Here is a 25,450-nt window from a genome sequence, read left to right on the forward strand (position 1 = left end):
GCGTGTTTAAAAAACGTCACTGAAGCTATTGCCCTACTACTGGCAGGAGAGCGGTGGTTGCTGGGAGTACATCCGGGAACCGATACCGTTCACTGCCTTTTTGCACGATGGGAGATGTTTCAACGCGGGAACAGCTCAGTGTATGTATAATTCCACGCTCGTATTAAACGCGCCTAAAGACTAAGCGTGCACGCTGGTTATCGACATATTCGTGACTGCGATGAATAAATGATTCGTGATACAAAAGTCTGTAAAGGATACTTGCTTTCTCGCACGAGAATCTGGAATTACTATATGCATTTTGGGGGATTCATGTCAACATGCGCCTGCAAATGACTCAACATAGATATGAAAATATAAAGATGCCACGCTTTTTAAAATATTAATTTTCTATTTTTTTTCCCCTCCATGAAAAATCCTGAAATTGCCACTGGCAGATCTTTTGCTTTTAACGAAGAAAGGAGCCGTAATGCTGTCAGCAGGTTTCAGTGGCTGGATTCGCAGTGGGAAGCTAAGCCATAAGGCAGTTGTTTTGCATGTAAACATGTGCAAATCCAGTAATTGTGATTTACAAAATATGGCTTCGTATTCTTTTGTGAAGCCAACATTGTCTTTCATTCAACAACTAAAATAAACCATAACTTTATCACTAAGTTTATGTATGAAACCAACCAGTATGTTAGATCCTGAAGCTTTTTTTTTTTTTTTTTTGTAATCTTGTCAGGAGATGGGGATAGACTAATGAAATTTTGCTGAATTGCTAGTACTGGAAGATTTCTCCTTTTAGGGAATTGAGCATGGGAAATGGAGATTCTGCTGCTCATGACTTTAAAAGGAAAATAACTTGTAGTCTTTCCCAATCTAGTGCCACCCAGATGTTTAGGAATTACAACTTTCAAAAGTCCCAATCAATCTTTGGCAAAGTTGGTTGAGAATCATAGAAATACTAACACATCTGAAAAACAGGAAGTTGGGAATCTGAAGGCTAAGGATTGTGGCATATTTAATTATATTTTTATCCCATTCATACTCAGTAAGGCCAATACTGCATTTGCATGCTTTATATCAGTATGCAATAATTGTTCAGTTCTGCAACTGAAAAAGCTTATCTCTAATAAGATAATTAAAATATCCTCCAAAATAATCCCAAAGTAAATTACACACACATAAAGGGCATCAATGATCAGGCTAGCTAGCAGGTCAGGAAGAGAAAGAGTTAAATGTAACCAGTCTCAATAAAAGTGATGGACTGAGCCCTCTTTCCCCATCCTTTTCATTATAGTAGATAGTGCTTTTAAATAAAATGCTGTCCAAGTGTGTTATATCTGTTTTAAATACAATTGGCCTGGTTTTCCTGTGGTGGACAAATACAGATCTTTTGTGGATTGACAACTGTACATGCCTTTGAGAACTGCTTAGACAATAACCCCATGTGCTAACAAAGTTTACCGGAATTTGAATTGTAAACATTCAACTGTCTGAATGGAGCTTTAGAATCAGAACCAGAATTTTTCATAACTCTCTTTCCTGTGTGCTTCACTCTGCCTATCTAGATTCAGAGATCACTGACTTCCAAGATTGAAATTTTATGATTATAAAAGTGCCCTCTTTCCCACATCCTCTGGATGATTTTAGTGAATTTGCCACTTGTAATGTATTTTAGGGATGTGCATTCGTGCACCATACTGCATCTAGTTTGATATGAAACAAAGGTTTTTAATGGAGTAAGCTGAGGGGCCCCCTTGTTTGCTGGCCCCTTGGCCAGTAAACTTAAACTATTTTGCAAATTCCCCCAAATAAGACATCCCCTGATAATAACCCCAATCAGGCTTTTGAGCGCATGGCAATAAGGCCAAGCGCTTATTTCAGGGTTCAAAAAAAATATAAGACAGGGTTTTATTTTCGGGGAAACATGGTAGATGAGTTTTTAAAAAAAAACTAAAGAAAGAAATGATTACGCTGAAATTGCGCTATTTTTCCCTGTTTCTGCCTCCAATTCCCATTCCTGGATGCTAGAGGAATGGGATTAGGTTAATTTCAAATTAACCCCTTGTTTTGGTGACCTATAATAATCTCAGGTTAAAAACTATTTAAGTTATTCCACTGTGATCTCAGTTTGGATTTAAGTGACATATTTTATATAAAACAGAGTATATTCGGCCATATGTGGCCAGAATTGTTATTTTTAAACGTCATGTTTATCTTTCTGCAACTATCAGAATTGTAAATGTTTGATCTAAAGTTATTTGGGAATTTGTGTGTTGATTTATGGAAACAAAGTGCATTTTCCCCACTCTAGATCTTAAGATGGAGAGCAGCAGCAAGCATTGCTTGGTCTGTGCTATTGCTTCCTCTGTGTGTGGCAGTGTTCATCAGCATTACCAGTATTGACCTCTTCCATCCTGTTCAGTGGATCACAGGTATGTACAAAATGTACCCAATGTTGGATAATTATGCTGCAGAATAATACTGCTGCATAGTACTTCGTTGTATTTTAATCACACTGCTTTGTACTTATTATGTTGATAACGCTTATGCAGCATTTCAGATTGTCACATCTCTGATCATGGTTTATAATGGTTTAGTTAATTAAAAAAGCCATCTGACAAAATCTTGTCAACTTAAAAGAAACTGCCAGAATAATTTAGTTGCCTTTCGCCAGCTCTTAGCTTTTACTAAAGTTAGATAAAAACTAAGATACGGGGAAAGACAGCTAAAATTTTCTCCTGCATGCGTGGATTGTACATGCAACCGTGGACAGTGAGTTGAGAATTTTGCTAGAAACTATGGAATCTCTGGTGCTCTCTGAGCTTGGTTGTTTTCTTATAGACATTTCATTATCCAACTAGGTAATATCTTCAGTACAGAGACTCTTAGGGCATTATTCAGACTTATAGGTCCTAAACTGTTGTTCCAGTTACAGCTGCTTTATAGTCCTTTCTCAAAAAGAATTCACTTTTTCTGTTCCAGATTCTTTCAATGATTTGTATACATCCTATGTGATCTTTTGCCTACTACTGCTGTCTGTGGTGATACTGGTAATAAATGTCTTCAATGTTCAGTTTCACGCAGGTGAGTACTGGAAGCCATATCGAATAAGATGCACCGCCTGGCCCTGACTAGTGTCTTAAATATATCCGTACTTTTAAGCTTCATTTTGGGGTCTCTCTTATTCTATAATCCAAAGAGAAATTGAGTTTGTTGCAATCATCCTGGCGGGCTTCCCATGAGGAGTCCAGATTAGAGAAGACACAGGGCAAGTGTTTCTCGGGATGAGAGAGCCTCGAGCTGACTCCAGACCTCTCTTTTATTAAGCAAGGGTATTGGGCGTATCAGAAGGCATGATTACAGCTATACATTCTCATATTACATCCGTGATACAAAGGATTTTCTCCATATCTGGACATAACTTTCACATCCTACCATATTACAGTAAATCACATGAATTCTAGGAAAGCGATACCTAACGCAGAAACAAAACTTAACTCTTGCTATGTTATCATATTTGGCTTCGTTCCCAGCATCCCATCACCTGCCAACCGAGGGACCCCGTTATCAGAGATGTACCTCAGTTGTCAGGAATGTTAGTTCAAAGGGATTGCTACACAGTTTATGTTCTACAATATTATGAACAAAGAGAGAACGAATAGGGCCCTTCAGTGATCATCTAGCTGAACCCGCTTTTACCAAGCTCCGTACACGTGTCCAACCAGCTAGACTGGTCTACACATACACCATGGCTATCGCATTCCCACATGAGTTATTCTCCTAATTGTTCCTTGAATCATCAGTATCTAAGAATTCTCACAAAGCTGGCCTTTGTCATTGAAAAACTTCTCTGAAGGTGATTTGATGGGCAGGATGGTTTGAATATGAATACCTTTCATATTAAGAGCTATCTAATATTAAAATAAACGGTGGTGGTTGGAATGCCGTAGTTTGGAACATGATGCAATAGGAGGGAAACCTAAGGGAGTGGTTTAAGGAGGAGATGGTTAATGTTGTTTTCTTTACTTTGCAGTTGTGCCTTCTATTCACTGCTCCCGATTAGCCCTAATAAGCAAGATTATCCACCCGCAGCAGGTGATCCATTCCATTGCCCATGCTGTGATGGGAATGCTGGTGGCTTGGTGTGCTGCAGTTATGACCAAGGGGAAGTTCCTCTTTTTGTCCATGCCCTGCACAGCTACCACTACAGAAAGGTATAATCCCGAAGCTTTCCGTTTATATATAACATGTAAAAATGAATAAAAACAGCATTACCAAAAAATTTTAAAATACTGTTTACACATCTTGGCTCGTTCAGGGATCTTCTCCGGTCAGTTCTCTGATCTTTGTGTGCCAGCAGCAGACAAGCCGTAGTAGATGGCATAGCAGGCTGGTGGGTGTGTTTGTAATCTTTCCTCTGCAAAGAGAGAATGCAGGTTTTGGTTTTGGACATCATGTTTTTTGCTTTAATGACTTAGTTATTCATGTATGTTTTACAAACAAGGCCAATAGTGATCTTTTTCTCCTCCTCCCCCTCCATTTCAAGTGTGGAAATCACACAAATAATTTTGTTCAGACCAATTTCTTATTTAGGATTAAATTATTGTAAGAAGTCATTGGCAGCAATAAGCAGAAATATTTTCTTTGAGTAGAAGTTACGTTGAGGTTTCTTGCTTCTGAGACATTAATCATTGAGAAAAAAAAAAACCATTTTCATTGCAGCTAATTACAGTCCTGTAACATTTGTACATCCCTGTAGGATAATGCTAAGACACTTGTGCTGTGGGAAAGAACTCGCGTGAAATTTTGCTGTTTTGTTTTTAAAATAAGGGGAATTAGTTTACAAAAAAGAGGATTCCTACCCCTTCCAAAAGTACCAAATCATCTTGTATTTAAATCAACCTTCTCCATTCTCATGATCTCCAGATGATTTTGAACTTTATCGAATGGAAATTCCTGGAGTTCTGATCTCAGCATATCTGGAAGTTCGCAACATTCCAAATAGAACTTTTATAAAAAGTGCAAAATCAGATACTATATTTTTGAAAGTGAAGCAAAGAATAAAATTCTGCGTGACTGCATGCAAAAAAACTAAAATTGCTGTTTTGCTGCAGTGCTGCTGATGCTACCCTTCACACATGCCTGAATGAATATCATCTCTTCCTTTTACTCCTTGGAGCTTTTATGGGTTACAGTTACAGTCTCCGATATCTTGTCAACAATTTGAACTACCTCCCATTTCCTGCCATACAAGTAAGTTCATAAAATACAAGTGTACGAAGACCTTACATCTGATCTGCAATAGTGGCCAGGATATGTCCAGGGAATGAACTTTCCTCAAAAAATACTTACAATAGTCACACATTAGGCTAAGCCAGTGCAGGCTTGGCTTTGGCAGGATGGATAAACCCACTGAGATTTTATGCTGTGGTTTCTTTTATAGGATACATTCACATATTACCAACATAATCAAATCATATAATGGCTTGTTGTGATGTTTTAGCTCTTAGGACGAAAGCTGGGAATGTTGCATGTAGGGAGATACAATTTAATGAGGACAATTTTATGTATGTGTGACTTGTTAGCCAGAACAAAATGTTTTCTGTCTTTTTTTTTTTTTTGGTGAAACCTGTCCTCAGGATTGTTAAACAATTTTGCAACTGGCTATTTGGGAGTTATCATTTATTTTCATTATTTACTGTATAAGCCACTCCAATTAATTCCCTATGCAATAATGGAAAAAGCAAGTATAAAGCAGCTACAACCTTAAGACAACAATAGGATTGTTATGCAACTTTATAGTACAGTATAGCCTTTATTGTCATTGTACATCATGTATACAACAAAATTAGTTAATTTTACTCATGTATTATTAACTTATGAAGATAGCAGAATCTCTTTGTATGTTACCTAGAGAATAGTGACTAAAAGTACATGTTAAGTTAGAACAAGAGCATTATGTATTTGTATATAGCTAGCAAGAGCATTTATTTATTTGATATGTATCTTTATTTTCCCTCAATAATGACTCTCCAGGTCAACTTTAGCAATTTATTGATTGATGGGGAAAATCTATATCTAACCTGAGTTAAATATATTTGGTTTATTTTACTTAGTCTATGACTTATATCAGAAAAGTTTAGAATTTGAACAGCTTCCTTGAATTTCAATCTTTGTATTTTTTGCACATTCTTAGAATTGTTTTACCCATTGAAAAAAATGAGTATTCTAATTTGTCTAGATCAGGTTTATCTATTTTGGAAGACCTGCTTAGTCATCAGGAAAACTAGAAATGGAAGACCTGTTATATGATGTGATCAGGTTCTTTTTTTAAAATTTGGAACCAGACATACAGCTGCATGAATTCACATGAAGTGGCAAGAAAGTTAGTGCAGTTTAAAAATTCAAGTAGAGAAAAAGTGGTTCTACGTACAATAGTTGAGAAAAGTGGCTGATCAGTAATATGGGGCAGAAGTGAACTCTAAACTTGGACAAATATATCTTGATATTTATCATTTCCACTACCAAATATGCTGCAAATATGCAAAATACACCTTTGTGTCTTAGATGAAGGAAAGATCTTAGCATAGCTTTAACTTTATATGTACCTATCTGTTGTGGCCTGCCAGCTACCAGCAGAGCTGGCGGCAGACTCAGACAATGAGGAGGTTGGGGGGGAATTTGGGCCAGTGCTGGAGTCTGGGGAAGGCTCTGATGGATGCTCTGCGTCGGATGCAGAGATAGAGCCAGGGCCGTCTGACATTTCCTAGCCACTGGAGAGGCAGCTGCCTTTGGAGGCTGATATGAGTGAGGAGGAAGAACAGCTGGGCCCTGTTCCAGATGCACGTATGCGCAGAGCAGTTAGAAGAGGTGAGCAATGGAGGACAAGGAGTCAAGTCGGGAAGCAAAGCACATGTGGACGCTGAATGGCCCCTCTCTGGCTGGGGAATAAATAGAAGGAAAAGAGAGTGGTTGTCGTAGGAGACAACAATTCATTTTTCTGAAGATTTTGCTCATTGTATTTTGTGCCACAAAGACTGCTTGCCAGAACTTAATTTGCAGCCTTTTGGCTGGGAGCTCACGGCCTTGCAATTATCACAAGGAATTGATAAGGTCTGTATTGCAGTTAACTCTGTGAAGGACTACTGCCTGGATTTTTCGGTGGGCGACTGCAATTAATTCACAAGAGGTAAATAAAGGGGTTTTTCGTGACAAGGAGTCTGTTTCTTGTTTCTGCTATGGCTGGGTCAGAACACTATGGTGGAGCATGGATCCCTATGTTTTACTGTCAAAATGTTTAAAAAAATTGACTTTTATCAAAATACAACTAGTGCAATCTCCATGTACTGAGTGCCTGTCATGGTATATGTCACAAAGCAATAAAGCACCTATAAAAAGTATATCGATGTGTAGCTGCAGTGTGTAAATTAGAGTCCTACCCCTAGCTAATAAATATTTTACTGTATTAAATTAGGAAAAAATAAAAACTTGACCTTGAAACTTTATCAGGCAATAAATGTAATGTGGCAGGATTAGAAGATTGTCCAATTTAAAGCATGAAAAAGTCTTCACGTTCAATATGATATTCCATTCAGAAATATGTGTATATAATTTTTTCAGCAATACAAGTATCTGCGCTTCAGAAGATCTCTTCCACTGCTGGCCAAACATAGTTGTGTGGAGTCGTTTTATATGGTTAGGAACTTCTGTGCTGCTTATTACTTCTTTGGTAAGAGTTTCCTCTTTATCCCTTCCTTTCCTGTTCTGCAAAACGATAGAAAGAGGTTGGTTTTAAGGCAGGATGAATCTAACTTTTGGTCCTGGGATCAATGGAAGAGGAGTTATTGTGCAATTGTTTTTTTTTCTCTGTATATCCATATGGGCAATATAAATGTGGGAGGATCCTATTTATCCCATTTACTGTATATGGTGCCCTCTTTCAAAAGCTCAAGATTATGTCCATAACAACCCTCTCATTGTATCTCACATAACAACCCTGTGAAATGATGGATGAGAGAGTGATTGATTCTGCTAATGATTGAAAATGGACTTGAACCTACTGTAGTTCTCCCAAGTCTGGGTGTGATTGCCTTGACTATTATATTCTGGCTCCCTAGAAAAACTGGCCATTTGGGGGAATACAACAAGATTGTTCTGTGTGATGATATTATTTACGCCAAGTATAGCAGCTAGTTTTCGGCAATTTAACCAGATGAAGTCTATTACTATGACTTCAGAAGTCCAAGTTAATAGAGCATAGAAAAACATGTTTTGCTACAAGATGCAAGAAACATTTCTTTGTGTGTTGTGAGTAATGTAAAATGTGAGTCTGTATAAATGGTGATCTGAAATTACTTGAGAAACCAGGATCGCTCTCTCCTCCCCTCCATACTGATACTTCTGTTTGCATTTTGATAGTATTGATAGCACCCTTAAGATGTCACAGAAGGAAGATGTGTCTTTCTCTGTAGGGTTCAAATTCAGTTCTCTACACCTGGAGCAGTCTATACATATAAGAAGGTATTTATATTGGGTTGTGATCTTGACATAATGAGACTTTGAAATCAGTGTAACAGGTTTATTACAACCAACCATGCCCTGTTGATAGTGCTCAGATTATTCTAACTGAATTTGGACCCAAACCAGTATACTAAAAAACAAATTCTTTGAGTTTTGTATTGGCAGTATAATTTTTTGTTTGAAAATTCTGCATAATTTATCAAAGCAATATATGCCTGTGATGTTACCCGTTGATTGTCCTATTTATGATTTATCAGGTTATATTCCAAGGACATGGATAATGACCACAATGAACCTTCATACAGATAGGTTAGTAGTACCTATAAACATGTATTTATGGTGAATTGTATCTTCCCTACTCTGTAAACTATAAAAAGCAATATAAGTGCTTCCAGTTAAGTTCACAGGTTGTGATGAAGTTTAGGATAAAGTTTGCTTTTTAAGTATGTTTTATTGGTGAGGATTTAGTGCTTCCAAGAAGGGATTATATTCCAAGAATGTATCTGTAAATTGAAAGGATTCTGTACAATGGTTTCAAGGGACACATATTTGCAAGTGACAGCATTAATCCAATAGAGCTATAAGCTATTTTTGTGAAACATTTGTTTGAATTTAATAAGTAAATTCCTTAAAAAGATTTTCCTAAAAAACAACATATACATATTCTAAAATATTGGTAATGATATCAATACAGTAACAATATATTAAGCAATCATCACCCAAACTTACTCAAAACACATCTTTGACTATTCAATTTTTTAACTTACATAACTTACAGGTAGTTCTCGACTTGATTGTAATGAAGCTTGCTCACTATAGTCATAAGTCGTGACAGTTGTAAAGCAGATCACTCATGTGACCAATCTGATTTTACAATGGCGGTTGTTAAACACCACAGTTCTTAAGCGAACCAATTGTTTGCTATTGGCTGATTTTGCAAGAAATTGGAAGTGCCAATTTTCAGTAAAAAAAAAAAAAAAAGTCATATGCATTCATGTGACTGTGCAAACCATCATATATGCCAAATGCCCAAAATTCAGTCACGTGACCACGGGGACTAGTTTATAAGTTCCCTTGGGGAGGTCTAGCTTTGAATGGTTGCTAAGCAACCAGTTGTAAGTCAAGGATTGGCTATACTGTGTTTAGGGCTCAGAAAGTTATGCTTTTGATAAATTGCTTATGTATTCATATCACACCCATCAAATTGTAGGAAGGAAATAAACTTTATTTTTATTTGTTTATTTGTCTTTCAGCAATTTTCCTCTTCTGGACACGGTGGCTGGTCTCCTGGATTTGTCTCTTCTGTATCATAGCTGGTTATGTGGTCTGTTTCTACTCATGACTTGGTACATCGCATGGCTTCTCTTCAGAATTTTTTCAACCGAGGTGGGTGCCACAGGCCCTCTGCTACCCAAACACACTATCCCTGCTCTCAAATGAAAGTAGCTTTCATTTCAAAAACTCGCTGTTTAATACAACTACTGTTATAATAAAGTCAACATCATTGCATTGCATTATATTGAATTACTAACATTCCCATTTATCTGTTGATTCTTGCTACTTTGACAAGCTTACAAATGAGTATTATGCCCTAAGTAATATCAATAAAAGATGGCTTCTTATTTTTGCATCAGCCGCAGTATATGTTTTCTATTTTCAGGCACATCACTTTCCTATCCAACCAACTTTTGCAGAAGAAGCAGACCAGTGTTTACCTAAAATCTTAAACAGCAACCCCCCACCCCTTTTAAAGGTATGTCTCTGGTTGGATATGGAGGCTGCCAATCGGTATGATTACATGTGTGATTATAACAGAAATAATACAAGGGGAATTTGGCAACAAAACCAAGTTTTTATTATTGGTTGCCATTGTCAAAATCACAAGTTAGCTGTGGCTTACCCTTACTTACAGAAGCTAGATTGGGATTTGTCTGTTATCAAAGCCAAACTACTCTGTCTTAATTCAATTTGTGAATCTAACCATATGTTCTGATTGTTCTTTTTAAAGTTTTTTTTAAAAGAAACTTTGTATGATTATGGTTCAACTCTGGAAAATAGAAAGCAAATTAAGCCAGCTTTGCACTATTTCTAAAAACAATTTCTCTGTAGTTTTTGGCTTTACAGGACCTGATGTTTCTTTCCCAATATTCTTCTGTGCGTCGTCAAGAGGTCTTTAGCCTCAGCCAACCAGGTACTTGAAAAATTACTGATGTTTTGTTAAATGAAAAGCGAAGTAATACAGAGTGAGAAATAAATTGATTTTTATTTAAATTGAAGAGTTTTGTTTGCATTTGATATTTGGATGTGAGCATGACATAACTTTTTATTATGAATATTTATTTATAAGATTTACTTATACATTACTTACACAGATTTTTAGAAAACCATGTATTTTTGGGAATTCAAAGTATTTATGGTCAGAAGAAAACTGACTAAGAAAATATCTTAAGACTTAAAAAGAAAATTATTTGTACTTTTTGTCCATTGGTGAATGTAAAGAGGTGTAAAATAGAATATGGCAATTAGAATAATTATCTTGCATATTTTTCCTAATTTGTTGTTGGTCAGTAAACCTATATATGTCGGGATATCACTTCTGACATTCTAGTATGTGTAGGCTTCATTCTGATAACCTAACAGTTTAGAAGCAATAGAATCCTGATTAAAAGTTTATATTGTATGGGGATATAAATTCTGAACTTCACACATTGCTCCATTAAATTTTGTCTGGTTATGTATATTAGATTAGAAAACTATCTCACATTGTTAATTGATGCTGTTGCAACAAATGATTATTTCTATTAGTATTACTAAAATATGTTTTTGTCAAATAGGTGGTTTTCTTTCTGCTCTAAATCTGTTATAAAATCAGAATTGAAGGGACTATTTAGGTTATTGTGATAGTTACTCATTGGCATTCTGTGTATCTCTGACAGGCGGGCATCCATACAGCTGGACTTCAATTTGCGGGGAGTGTTTGAACCTACTAAGTGATCTGACACAAAAGCTGATAATCCAACAAGAGATTGCAGCTGCAAATGGAAGATTGAAACAGCCATCTGCAGGAGACTTGACACAGTCCTTCAGTTCTCCAGGTAATGGACAATGTTTAATCCAACGGCTACCAAATCTGAGTTGCCAAGATCTAGATGATTGCTAGGTGGCAGCAAAAAGATAGAGATATTTCTTTGCTGCCATCTAGTGGTCATTTGGATTTGCACAATCAAAATCTGGTAGCCTTAGCCATGCATTTTTTTGAGCCTTTAAATCACACCAAGTCTGTCAGACAGGAAAGAACTGCATTAGGAAAAGAATTAGCTAGCATACTAATGTAGCATTCATGAAAGTGTGAGAAAAAGATCAGAGTGGGTTTCTGTTTCACTGGCATTTTAACTTTTTTTGTCTGATAACAAGCAACATGCTAATGAACTGCTTTAGATTTAATTTCTTGGCATAGTTTCATTGGCATAATGAAATCATGACACGCCTCTCCCCCCAGCGATCACATAACTACATTTTGGACACTTGGTAACCAGCTGACATGTATGACTGGTTGCCCCACAGTCACATGACCACAATTTGTGATTTATTTATTTTTTTTTTGCCAGTTTCTGGCGAAAGTACCCATTCAGGAGAATGGTTTGCGTCTACAACCAGATGATTTGCTTAACAATCACCATAAAAACGGTAGTAAAATCAGGCCTAGTCATGTGGTGCCTCAGTCTATGACTTTCCAGTCCCAATTGTGGTTGTAAGTTGAGAGCTACCCGTACGTACCCAGATATATCATTGTGGCAATTTACATTGCTGTGGTCTATGTCCTAATACATTGGGTTTATTCAGCCCACATTATCAAGGATAACCATGACAAGTATAATTAAAGAATGGATCTTTAATTTTTATCCTACAACCTGTAGCTTGTAGTCCACATGTGGCACCTTAGCATCTCATTTGCAGTTCTCAGAGCTTGCATTGCAGAGATTTGCATACAAGTAGTCTAATTTCAGTTATTCTATGTTTTAGTTTTTTTGGATTTTTTCCCTCCAAATTCGAGAATTTAACACTTTTGAGAGCGAATATTCTCATTCTTATTGAGTGTCCACAATAACCCCAAATCAGCTCAAAAGAAATATTTGGGGCCACTTTTTTAGATGAGGGAGTCAGAGTTGAAATGGAAATAATTTCACATTGTCAATTCTACTTTCAAATTCCTGAAATAAATGGGCCCTCTTCCTTCTGATAACATCCTAAAATAATCTTCAAAGATCGCAAGACTGAAAGGCTCCTAGCTACTTTGATCTTTTAAACCCTGTTCATTTCTATGCTGCACCCTCAATATAATATCTATATTGCCAGCCATTATTCATGATCAAAATATACCAAATAATCTCCAGGTGTAACTTGGAGATTCATGATTGAATTTACATCTTTCCATAAGTCATGGCTTGTCTTAACCATGGCTTGTTGAAAAAGCCCAACTTAAGCTATAAATTGTGATTTATAAACCACAGTGGCGGAGTTCAGATAACATGATAAGTCAACCACAATATATTTAGTCGCTCTCCGATTATCTATCTTTGTAAATGTCCTTTCTGCAGTACCATTTAATAATAATCACTTCAGCTGCTATAAAGTCATACGTACATATCTATTTAAATTACTTTCACAATCTGTTTCAAAATGTGATTCTAGAAATGCAAAATATCGGATAGTAGTAAGATGTTTCTTTAAAAAATCGTTTTTGTTTCATCAAGCCCATTCCGAGAAGAGTAATATTTTAATATCGATTTAGCACAGCCACTTCAGAGCTCAGCAGTCTTGCTTTTCTTAGTGGAAATTGTACTAGTAATTTTCTTTTGTGTTTCATACAAGCTACAAAAAGAATTAACTCCGTTTTTCGCTGCATCTAAGTTAGCAGCTGCCACTTATTTTGTTGGTGCAAGGCATCCTGAATGTAGCTTTTTAAAATATGATTCCTTGCTTGGAGCAGCTCCTGAAGAAAGCTCATTTCAGACGCCAAGGACCAGCATATTTCCTCGAGCCCATATGCATTCCCTGGTTAAATCGTCTCTGTTGCCCTTAAAAACATCACCTGCATCTGATCTTGGAAGCAATTTAGGATCACCTTTTAATACTTCCCTTTTGGGTCATAAGCCTGGACTGTTGGAGTTAAACTCTCCTTGGCATGGATCTGTCCAAAGTCCCCATATTATGAGAAGAGGACCAAAACTATGGACATCAAGTTCAGGTAGGAAATATTATTATGTTAATTTTGATCTTGATCGTCCAGTAAGATAATTATTAAGGAACTTTGTTTTAAAGAAATAACTTTTTTAAAAAATGGAATGGATTTTTCTTACAGATCTGCAATTGACAGGCTACCCCGATGAACCTCACCCAGTGATGGTGGTTGCAAAAGATGCTAAGGAAGCAGCAGAGACAGGTTCTTTCTATATGTGGTTACAGAACAAGAAAGAACAGGTATTACCACGAATCAAACAATACATTCATCTGCACGGTATATTTTCTTTACAGATGGTCCTTGGTGACCTCCTGTTGGCTTCCCCATTGACTCAGGATCAAGCAAAGTGGTGCTTCTAGATACCCAAATATCTGTCTTAGCACAAAGCTCCTTGATTCAGCTGACGTTTTATAAAGATTATTTTAATTAAAGGTGGCCATGTTGCAGAACATAACTGATAGCATGGGTGCAGCTAGGGTGGTAGAGAGAGCTCCAGGGAGCTAGTTTAAGTTTTGGTAAAAATGTATTTTTTAATTGAGTGTCCCTCAGGCTACCAATTTTGAGAATAGGCACATCTAAGGCAATGATTTTATATACTCTTAGAATTCCAGTTGTGCTCCCTGTTGTCCACCCCAATACTGGTAGTCCTCGACTTACGACCACAATTGAGCCCAAAACTTTTGTTGCTAAGTAAGATATTTGTTAAGTGAGTTTTGCCCCGTTTTACGACCTTTCTTGCCACAGGGTTAAGTGAATCACTGCAGTTGTTAAGTTAGTAACACAGTTTGGCTTTCCCATTGACTTTGCTTGTCAGAAGGTCATAAAAGGTGATTACATGACCCCAGGAGACCACAATTGTCATAAATATGAATCAGTTGCCAAGCAGCTGAATTTTGATCACGTGACCAGGGGGATGCTGCAATGGTTATAAGACTGAAAAATGGTCATAAGTCACTTTTTCCAGTGATGTCGTAACTTTGAACAGTCACTAAATGAACTGTTGTAAGTTGAGGACTACCTGTATAGCAGAAAAGTTTTGATTAAAGCTTACAACTGGAATTATATATTATTCTGAACTACTTCATATATTCTTTAGTGCTTCATAGATTTCTTCTTCTTCCAGATCAAAAATTTCCTGTCAAAACGAGTCCTGATAATGTATTTTTTCAACAAGGTAAGACTGCATGCGTAAGTCAACGATTGGCCTTTTTAGGAAGGCAAGTATTCTTACTAATGCTTTTCTTTAATCCTTAAACAAAAATTTTGTACAATGATTTTTGAAATGGTACTTTGGAAAGTTACATTTTAACTACTGATTTAAATTTTAATAATTGATTTAATTTATCAGCAACTTGGTTTGCAAGGATATTAGAATTAATGGGTTGAACATTGAAACTATTAAAACATTAAGCAGTACTCTTGATGATTAAATTTGCTATTAGTATTTAAAACCTGCAGCTAACTTCATTGATTAATCTGCAAAACATTTTACCCTTCAGCACCCTGAAGCATCAATCCAAGCCCTGTTTTCGGATACCCAAATGCATATTTGGGCTTTGGAAGGTAAATAATCTCTTCATTTTTTAAAAAAAAAAACATTTTTCATTGTATTATATTTTGAAGGAAGATTACAAAAAATAAACAATACAGAAAGTAAACAATGAAACAGTAAAACACCATATTAAAAGCTTAATGAACCACCAACCTCCTCATACCCCTAAACAAGATTTTAAAAATAAATTTTAAAAATCAGAAAATAATAGGAACAATCTCTTTATATCTGAAACTTCTCCCAAATAAATAACACATTGCCATATAGTACTTAGCACTTAAGACTTATATACCGCTTCATAGTGCTTTTACAGCTCTCTCTAAGCAGTTTACAGAGCCAGCATATTGCCCCCAACAATCTGGGTCCCCATTTTACCCACCTTGGAAGGATGGAAGGCTGAGTCAACGTTGAGCTGGTGAGATTTGAACTGCTGAACTGCAGCTAGCAGTCAGCTGAAGTAGTCTGCAGTGCTGCACTCTAACCACTGCGCCACCTCGGCTCTATAGGTGGCGCAGTGGTTAGAGTGCTGAACTGCAGCTAGTTCAGCAGATCAGCAGATCAAATCTCACCAGCTGAAGGTTGACTCAGGCTTCCGTCCTTCCAAGGTGAGTAAAATGAGGAGCCAGATTGTTGGGGGCAATATGCTATTTAGTATACTGTCGATTGTTGTAAGCCACCCAGAGAGTGGGCGGCATAGAAATATGAACAATAAATAAATACATCTGTTACTTGCTCTGTTTTTTAAGGTAATTGAATATCACAGATTCATCTTTGGGTGACTTTTTAAGATACACACACATGCCCTACAACTTTTGGGGTGCCAGGGACCGGTTCCTTGGAGAGAGGTTTTTCCATGGCCCGGAGGGGACGTGGTTTCACATGCTGCCTGGATCCCACAGATGGCGCTTTCCTTGTTTGCACGGCCCAATTTCTGGTATGCCGCAGACTGGTGTTGGTCCATGGATCGGGGATTGGGGACCCCTGCCCTACAGGACTGAAAGGCCTAACCCTATCATTGGGGTTTTTATTGAGAAGGTGCAATACTTTTTTCTGCTACCTGTTTCCCAGATCAGCTTTCGGTAGACTAGGTTAGACCCTTATGGATACAGGTGGTAGATCAGTATATAGGGTATTGCTTTTCTGCAGAACCTTCTCTATTTATTCCAGCAAATAGCTCGTCTACCCAGTCTTTGGGACTTTACTTATCCAGGGGTTTGTAAAAATTGTGTTTTGATTTTGGAGTCATTTCAATCTAACCAGGCAGAGAATCTTCCATTGTTATGAAGAATGGCTGCCACACAGTTTTCATTAAAGCCTTGAACAAGAGATTGAGAAAATCTCTCCCTTAGAAACCTGGATATAAATTGAATAAATTGAAGGTGAAAAAAATCTCCAACTTCTTGTTAAAATTTTTGTAACTTTATTTGGAACACCTTCAGTAAAATTTATTAAAGAAGCCCTGAAAAATCTTGCTTTCTTTAGAGGTGGAGTGGCCAAGAATTTGGAACCTCTTTCTGCTCTTTCTAACACCTGCTGCTTGCTTGCCATAGGCAGCTGTATCTGCTTGAATTTGCTATAGGTATTGAAGTCGATTACATAGGTAGCTGTTGGCCTTTTCCACCTGTTGAGCTGCTCCTGCAGATCCCAAATATCTCTTCCTCACCATGTACCCTGATTTCTGGCCAACTTTTATGGCTAGGTGCAAGATTGAGGTCCTTTTTAAGGAGAATTAGGGTGGGGCATTCAGCTGGAGGATTCCATGCTGGTAGCTATGTCAGACTATGATCGAGTCTGAGTAATCTTTTATTTATTTTTATTTTATTTTATATTGGATTTCTATACCGCCCTTCTCCCTGAGGACTCAGGGCGGTGTACAGCCAGATTAAAAAACATGCAGAACAAATATTAAAAACAATTAAAAGATATATAAATTTGGCCCAATTAAAACTCATTTACCAATTAAAAACGTTTAAAACATTTAAAAAAACAGTTAAAAATTTCATCTTAAGCCAGCCCGGCTTGTTTAAATAAATGGGTTTTAAGGGCGCGACGGAAGGCACTGAGGTCTTGGATTCTCCTTATCTCTGGGGGGAGCTGATTCCAGAGGGTAGGTGCCCCCACAGAGAAGGCTCTCCCCCTGGGGGTCACCAGCCTACATTGCCTGGCTGATGGCACCCCGAGGAGGCCCTCTCTGTGGGAGCGCACGGGTCGATGGGAGGTCGTTGGTAGCAGCAGGCGGTCTCGAAGATAGCTAGGCCCTATGCCATGGAGCGCTTTAAAGGTGATAACCAACACCTTGAAGCGCACCCGGAAGACAACTGGGAGCCAGTGCAGCTCGCGCAGGAGCGGTGTTACATGGGAGCGCCATGCTGCTCCCGTCACTACCCGCGCTGCTGCGTTCTGGACCAGCTGGAGCCTCCGGGTGCTCCTCAAGGGGAGCCCCATGTAGAGAGCGTTGCAATAGTCAAGGCGAGAGGTGACGAGGGCGTGAGTGACTGTGCACAGGGAATCCCGATCAAGAAAGGGCCGCAACTGGCGAATCAGGCGAACCTGACAAAAGGTCCCCCTGGTTACAGCCGTCAGATGTTCCTCCAAGGACAGCTGCATATCCAGGAGGACTCCCAGATTGCGAGCCCTCTCTGTGGGGGCCAATGACTCGCCCCCAATAGTCAGTGATGGAGTCAACTGACTATATCGGGATGCCGGGAGCCACAGCCACTCAGTCTTGGAAGGGTTGAGCCTGAGCCTGTTCCTCCCCATCCAGATCCGTACAGCCTCCAGGCACTGGGACATCACTTCAAGGGCATCGTTGGGGTGGCCTGGGGTGGAGATGTACAGCTGGGTGTCATCAGCGTACTGGTGGTATCTCACCCCAAAGCCACGGATGATCTCACCCAGCGGCTTCACATAAATGTTGAACAGGAGAGGCGAGAGGACCGATCCCTGCGGCACTCCACAAATGAGAGGCCTCGAGGTCGACCTCTGCCCCCCTGCCAACACAAACTGCGACCGGTCGGAGAGAAAGGAGGAGAACCACCGCAACACGGTGCCTCCCACCCCCAACTCTTCCAGCCGGTGCAGCATGATACCATGGTCGATGGTATCAAAAGCCGCTGAGAGGTCTAACAGGACCAGAACAGAGGAACAACCCCTGTCCCGAGCCCTCCAGAGATCATCAACCAACGCGACCAATGCCGTTTCTGTGCTGTGCCCAGACCTGAAACCCGACTGGAACGGATCTAGATAAGATGTTTCCTCCAGGAATTGCGGAAACTGTCGTGCGACCACACTCTCAACAACCTTCGCCATAAAGCGAAGGTTGGAGACAGGACGATAGTTGGCCAATATTGCCGGATCCAGGGATGGCTTCTTGAGGAGAGGCCTCACCACCGCCTCTTTCAAGGCGGTGGGGAAGTAACCCTCACTCAACGAAGCGTTGATAACACCCTGGAGCCAGCCTCGTGTAACCTCCCGGGAAGCCAGTACCAACCAGGAGGGACACGGGTCCAGTAAACATGTGGCCGCACTAAGTCTCCCCAAAATCCTGTCCACATCATCAGGAGTCACAGCATCAAACTCCTCCCAGATAACATTCTCAAGACTATTCCTCGTCACCCTGCCCTGATCTACCCAGTCAGAGTCCAAATCCCCCCGGATCTGGGCGATTTTGTCATACAGGTATTGTCCGAAATCCTCCGCCCTGCCTTCTAAGGGATCCTCCCGCACTCCCGGATGGAGCAGGGCGCGGGTCACCCTAAACAGGGCGGCCGGACGATTCCCTGATGACGCAATAGAGGCGGAAAAGTAGTTAGACTTTGCCGTCTCTATCGCCACTAGGTAGGCCTTAATATGCGACCTTACCAGTGTTCGATCAGATTCAGCGAGACTGGCCCTCCAACCGCTCTCCAGGCGTCTTTTCCGGCGCTTCATTTCCCTCAGCTCCTCAGTAAACCAAGGAGCCGCACGGGATCGGCATCGGGTCAGAGGCCGCAAAGGCACAACTCGGTCCAAGGCCCCACCAGCCGCCCGATCCCAGGCGGCTACCAGGTCCTCGGCCAAGTCATGTGCTAGATCCTCAGGAAATGGCCCAAGCTCCGTCTGGAACCTATCAGGATCCATCAGGCGCCTGGGGCGGATCCATCTAATTGGATCCGCCTCCCTGCGGCGAGGGGTCGCGGTTCGAAGATCTAGGCGAAGGAGTGAGTGGTCAGACCATGACAAGGGTTCCATGTCTATATCCCCTATAACAAGACCACTCAACCACTGGCCAGAGACAAAAATCAGATCCAGAGTGTGACCTCCCCTGTGAGTAGGGCCATGAACTAACTGGGTCAGGTCCATGGCCGTCATGGAAGCCATGAACTCCCGAGCCACCTCAGACGTTTCACCGACGGATGGCAAGTTGAAATCACCCATGACTAAAAGCCTGGGTGTATCTACTGCCACCGTGGCTATCACGTCGAGTAGCTCAGGTAGGGCTGTTGCCACGCGGCAGGGAGCCAGGTACGTAAGCAACAAGCCCATCTGAACCCCACGGCCCCACCTCACAAGGAGGGACTCACATCCGGCTATCTGAGGCACAGTGGTCTCCCTCGGACCCAGATCCTCGTTAATAATAACCGCCACCCCCCCCGCCCCTCCCCTGAGCCCTCGGCTGATGGAATGCTCTGAAGCCTGGTGGGCACATTTCAACCAGAGGGACGCCACCCTCCGGGCCCAACCAGGTCTCCGTAATACCCGCCAGGTCCGCTCCTCCCTCTTGTATAAGATCGTGGATGAGGGGGGCCTTATTGACCACGGACCTGGCATTGCACAGCATCAGCCGAAGGCCCAGCTCCTGAGTATCTAAGCCACCTAGTATCCGAGCAGAGCCTTGGGGACCGGGGCAAGCAATTGCTCTCAGACAGCAAGTGCGAGCCCCCAGCACCTGATGTGGTCCCCAGCTCCCGCCATATCTGCCCCTCCCATTCACCGTGCCGATGGTACAGCCCTCATAGATATCGTCCCCCATCCCTTTCCCAATCCCTCGTCCGGTGCCCCCCGGATCGTTACCCTGTGCCGGGCACGGCTCTGACCCTGGTGGATTTCCCCCCCAATCCGCCCTAGTCGTCTTCCCAATATCTTTAAAAGAATAATTACAACCCCCTCCCCCAGAACCCCTTAAAATCTTTAAAAATTTCCCTAAAAAGCCCCATAAATTCTTCCTTGCTCCATGCCATCTCTCCGGACTCCAAAGTCCGTCATCGAGATAGGCCCTCGATAATGTGGGGGGCCAAATCTGCGAGAGGGGAGAATCTCGCAGGGCGAGGAGTTCCGACACCGAGTACATATAGCTATCAGGGGAAACAGTCCAAGGGTGGGGGACCACTGATGTTATAAGCGTAGGGAAAATTCCAGTCCATGGTCAGGCTGCCAAGCTCCACTGTCCTCTCACGACAGTGGCTAAGGAGGGAAAGCGTCTCAGTAGTTCATGGCAGTGGCCTTTTCCTCTATGTATGAGTCGGAGGAAGAATCTCTACTCTGCTGATCCAAAATTTCTTATCAGTTTCATGATTAGGGAGGAGGGATTTTTTTTTCTAATTGGGCTTTGGCAGAGTTGGGCTTCAAATTTTTCCAGAGGTTGAGGAGAATACATTAGCCTTTGGGGTAGTGGAAAGGCCTCCAAGCTTCCTTATCTCTGTTCTCTGGAGTCCTGAGGAGAGGATCGATATATTTTTCCTGAGGGTACATAGGAGAGACAACATCAGTTGTGCATATTTTGAGCATATTGATTTGTTACAGTACCTGAAATGTTTCTTGTTAGTGTACACGTACTTCAACGCCCAGAATTCTCGCAATGACCATGTTGGCTGGGAAAGTCAGAGAGTTGAGATTTAGGAATCCGGCGGCTGTCCAAGAGGAGGCTGGTTTTACATTGTTGGAAAGGAAGATTGGTGAAAATGAAAATCAAGGTTTTGTAAATTGAGAGTCCCATGACAAAACACTGCAATCTTAAATTTCATGATATTTGACCGGTTGGAATTAAAAATTACTCTTTTTTTTTTTTTTTGGAAGGTTTATCACATCTTGTAGCAGCCTCGTTTACTGAAGATAGGTATGGTGTTGTTCAGACGACACTGCCAGCAATTCTGAGCACTTTGCTAACTCTTCAGGAGGTAAGGAGCCTTAATTCTTTTCACAGAAAAGAAATATGAAGCCATAACATACTACTAGAAAAAATGATTTAATTTGCTGTTTCTTTTAAAGTCTATTAAATGTTTTTCCTATGGTTAAAGAGGGTATATTGGTTAGACTAAAATCAAAAAGGTGCTTTTAAGGGTATGACTGTAGCACTACTTCTGCAGCACCTTAAAACAGCTGTATTTTTTTTTTTTTTTTTTTTGAATCACATAGCTACAGCTATTGTATATTCCCTGGAGGATTCGTATTTGATTTAAGGAGCTGCAGATAAGTGCTTTCTTCCTGTCCTCATACTTTCTGAAACAATTTTTTCACCTTTGAATGCAAAGCATGCGTGACCCGTTCTTCTGTTTAAGAATTTTATCGTCTGGAAGTCTTGAATTAGTTGTTTAAACAGTATTGTTCAGAACAGCATTTTGATTGATACAGGTAATTCTATTCTTCATGGGGCTTAGACTCCAAAGTTGATACTAGCATTTTCATCATTTAGGTTTTACCGCAGTTGGTTTGCATTGGAGAAGACATGGAAAGAACTTGCACAGCCACAAAAAAAATATCTAAATTATTAAACTTGCATTAGCGTAGTTATTTTTCTGGGCATGATTTTCTCCGTGATTGCATGTTGCAGTAAGGGATCATGTGGTTCATTAAATTTTGGGTTAGTAGATATGTAGCCCTTGAAATTTGTAAATCATGATTGATTGATAATTACTGTTTGTAGACTATGACTTAGCATGAACAATGTGGTTGATTGACTGGCTTATTTAGTGAACTATAGTTAAAGCATGGCTTAACATATTTAACATTTTCTCATAAGGGAAATACTGTTTTTTTTATAGAATTGAATTACGTTGGTTATGTTTAGAACCTTGATCTTTCTGATTTCTGAATTGTTTTAGTACGTTTGATGAGCATTTGGTATTTACTAAATGACCCATGATGTGTTGGGTCATCTTTCAGAGATACATTTTTATCCAAACAGAGAAATAGAACGACAACATATGGGCAAAAACCACTGGGAGCAGGAGTGACTTCTGACTTCCTGCCGGCTTCCCCATTGACTTTGCTTGTGGGAAACTGGCAGGGAGTATCAGAAATAATGATAATGTGGCTGAGTGTGGTGGCCCTGCAGCCGCCAAAAGTTTGCAAATACAAGTGGCCTGAAAGCCTTTGAAATTCAGTTCCATAGAAGTAATGAATCTCTGATTTTGTACACATTCTTTAAATTAGCACATTTGAAGTACGTTGATTAAAAAATAATTGCCCTATAGCAGGGGTGTCAAACTGGCAGCCTGCAGGCTGTATGCATCACACGCAGGCCGCATCCATCCCAGCTCTGCGAAAGGGAAAAACATTGCGATATGTCACATGACAGCAACGTCACACCACGAGTTTGACATCTGCTCTATATTGTCCTATTTTGGCTAATTGAAGGTTACAAACAGACAAGAGTTTTAGCAGTATATAGTTTTTTTTACATAAGCCTATAAATGTTGTCAGTATGTTTCTTTATTGGATTTTTTTTTCATTCTAGGTTATGGACAAACACTTCAAACTTCCTCATGTTTCCAGCAAACCTCCCAAAACTTCAGGAAATCTTGCAGACACTTCCTACAAGACCCTTCGATTTGCTTTGAGATCATCACTAAAAACTGCAATCTATCGGATAACCACCACCTTTGGAGAACATTTAAAGTGAGTTTGAAGGTTCTAAACTATGTTAGTATTCATTTCCTAATGTTTTAAAGCATATTTTGGATGAATGAAAAACATGATGGATGGTTATTGGGAAATATGGGAGGAACACTGTCTACATTACCTTGAGCTCCTGAAGAAAAGATGAATTTTAATCATCACATTGAAATGTCTATGGAGATTCTCAGTCATCCAGGTCAGGGGTCTCCAATCTTGGCAACTTTAAGACTTGTGGACTTCAACTCCCAGAAATCCTCCCAGCTTTCTTGGCTGAGGAATTCTGGGAGTTGAAGTCTACAAGTCTTAAAGTTGCCAAGGTTGGAGACCCTTGATCCAGGTCATGGTTATTCCAAAGAGCTTTTTCCAAAAGGCAGTTGGCCTTTTTTTCTTTGTTTTTTTTCCTCCTTTGAAAACATTTCACTTTTCATCCAAAAAGCTTCTTCAATTCTAACTGGTGGGGAATAGAAGGATGTATTTCTCTTCTGAATATAACTGGATGGCTGCAAAGAATATAAAAAGAAAAAAAAGTAAGAAAGGCCAGTTGCCTTTTGGAAAAAGCACCTTTAGAACATCACAACGAAATGTAATGCATTGTTATATCAATTAAATAAGTAGTAAAAGAACAGCTGCAGCAACTAAGCCTGTTTTACCTATCTAAAAAAAAGTAGGTAAAAAATAGTCTATGCTTCCTTTGATCTTGCATTGAAAACAGTTTGGGGTGAGCTTAAGTACATTCAATTTAACATGCTTCAGATCCTTGTGTTCAGTGTGGAAAGACTGGAGTAGAGCCGGTAAGGCAGGTTTTCTAGAGGCTGCCCTCTGGAGGCAGGAGCTCTTCAGACATGTGCTCTTAACAAATGTCTGAATAGGGCTAAAGACATGTCAGGGGGTCTAGGACTTTTCGGCTCCTACCCTTGGCTGCGCCTGCTTCTCTGCCAGGGTTCCACCTCCGCGCATTCACTTCTAGCTTTTCTCCTCGGCTGACACGCCCCTAGTTGTTTGCCCTGGCCAATGAGCCACGCCCCCCCTGAAAGAATGGGCTGTGCTAAAGCATGTGGGACAGAGGGGCCATGGCCCATTGACTAGGGCGAACAGCTAGGGGCGTGTCAGCCGAGGAGAAAAGCTAGAGGTAAATGCCCAGAGGCAGAACCCTGGCGGAGAAGCAGGCACAGCCAAGGGTAGGAGCCATAAAGTCCCATTCCGGTGTCAGGATTGGAGGAAATAATTCACATCTGAATTTGCTTTCTTAATTTTTTTATTTCAGAGCCCTTTTCTTCAGCCAAAGTTATTTAGAAAAATGTTCCAGGAGGTCATCACAACTTTTTATAGTGTGTATTTTAATGCATCTTGGAACAAGTTTTACAAAATATGTTTTCTGATCTCTCTCTCTCATTTTAGTGCAGTGCAAGTGTCTTCAGAACATAAGAAAAGGCTGCAGCAGTTCTTGGAGTTCAAGGAATAGAGACGCCAAACTGCACATACTATTGGAGATGGATAATAACAGTGCAGCAATCTCAGGTCAAAACAAAATTAAAGTGACTTGATCTATCACACTGGCTTCTCAAATATGTACTCCCCCCCCCTTTTTTTTTGGCAACTCTTATGTTGATGTGTATGTATTTTGTAATACATATACATGTATTTTTTAAACTTTTGGATTGTTTTACTCTGATATTTTGTATAATAAAAAGATATTTAAACTAAATACACTTTGGACTAATTGAATAATATTTTGATTTATGTATGGCTGCTTTAATATACTTCTTGGAGCTCTTTGTCCTCTATGATTTAGTTTGTGTTGGTAACTGTTGAGAATAAATAAACTCACACAGATCTGATTGTCATCCAGTTGCCAAGTGCATACAGATAAAATAGGCTTCCATAGTTTATGGCATCGGGTAGAGACAGGTTACTGCAAAATTGGTCTCCAGATGAGATTTTTACATGATCTTAAATCAAAGACCCTTCTGAGAAGAAGGGAAAGCAACCCACATAATTCCTCAGAACATGGACATCATTGACTGTGTTGATTGAAGACTCTAAAATCGTAAATCTAATAAATTTTGGGGGGGAATCAGAATAGAGAAGAGCTCTGCGAGTTAGATTTCTGGACTTTATAGATTGGCATAGTCTTAAGTTTTCTTGTGCTTCTATCAGAATCAACTGTCTAAAACATATTGTACCCAAAAGAACAATCTGATGTCTAATTCCGTTCTATACTTGTTATACTTTATTGAAATCTTAGGAACTTTTTTCATGGGGTTGCTTAAATA

At 40.0% G+C, this 25,450-nt stretch overlaps 1 protein-coding gene across 1 annotated transcript; it reads left to right on the top strand.

The window, feature by feature from the left end:
- Positions 1-107: 107 nt before the first annotated feature.
- On the top strand, positions 108-24,828 carry NDC1 (NDC1 transmembrane nucleoporin). Its single transcript, XM_070939533.1, has 18 exons — positions 108-140; positions 2,300-2,420; positions 2,971-3,072; positions 4,022-4,202; positions 5,103-5,241; positions 7,609-7,717; positions 8,766-8,817; positions 9,762-9,894; positions 10,169-10,261; positions 10,618-10,699; positions 11,445-11,603; positions 13,499-13,756; positions 13,871-13,989; positions 14,874-14,924; positions 15,250-15,313; positions 21,357-21,457; positions 23,017-23,177; positions 24,576-24,828. Exons 1-18 carry the CDS (start codon positions 108-110, stop codon positions 24,637-24,639), a joined length of 2,022 nt encoding a protein of 673 aa, XP_070795634.1. The 3' UTR covers positions 24,640-24,828.
- The last annotated feature ends 622 nt before the right edge of the window (positions 24,829-25,450 follow it).

Source organism: Pituophis catenifer, unplaced genomic scaffold, assembly GCF_029215685.1.
Source record: "Pituophis catenifer annectens isolate HBS135680 unplaced genomic scaffold, rPitCat1.0.hap2 SCAF_3, whole genome shotgun sequence".
Lineage (NCBI taxonomy): Eukaryota > Metazoa > Chordata > Lepidosauria > Squamata > Colubridae > Pituophis > Pituophis catenifer.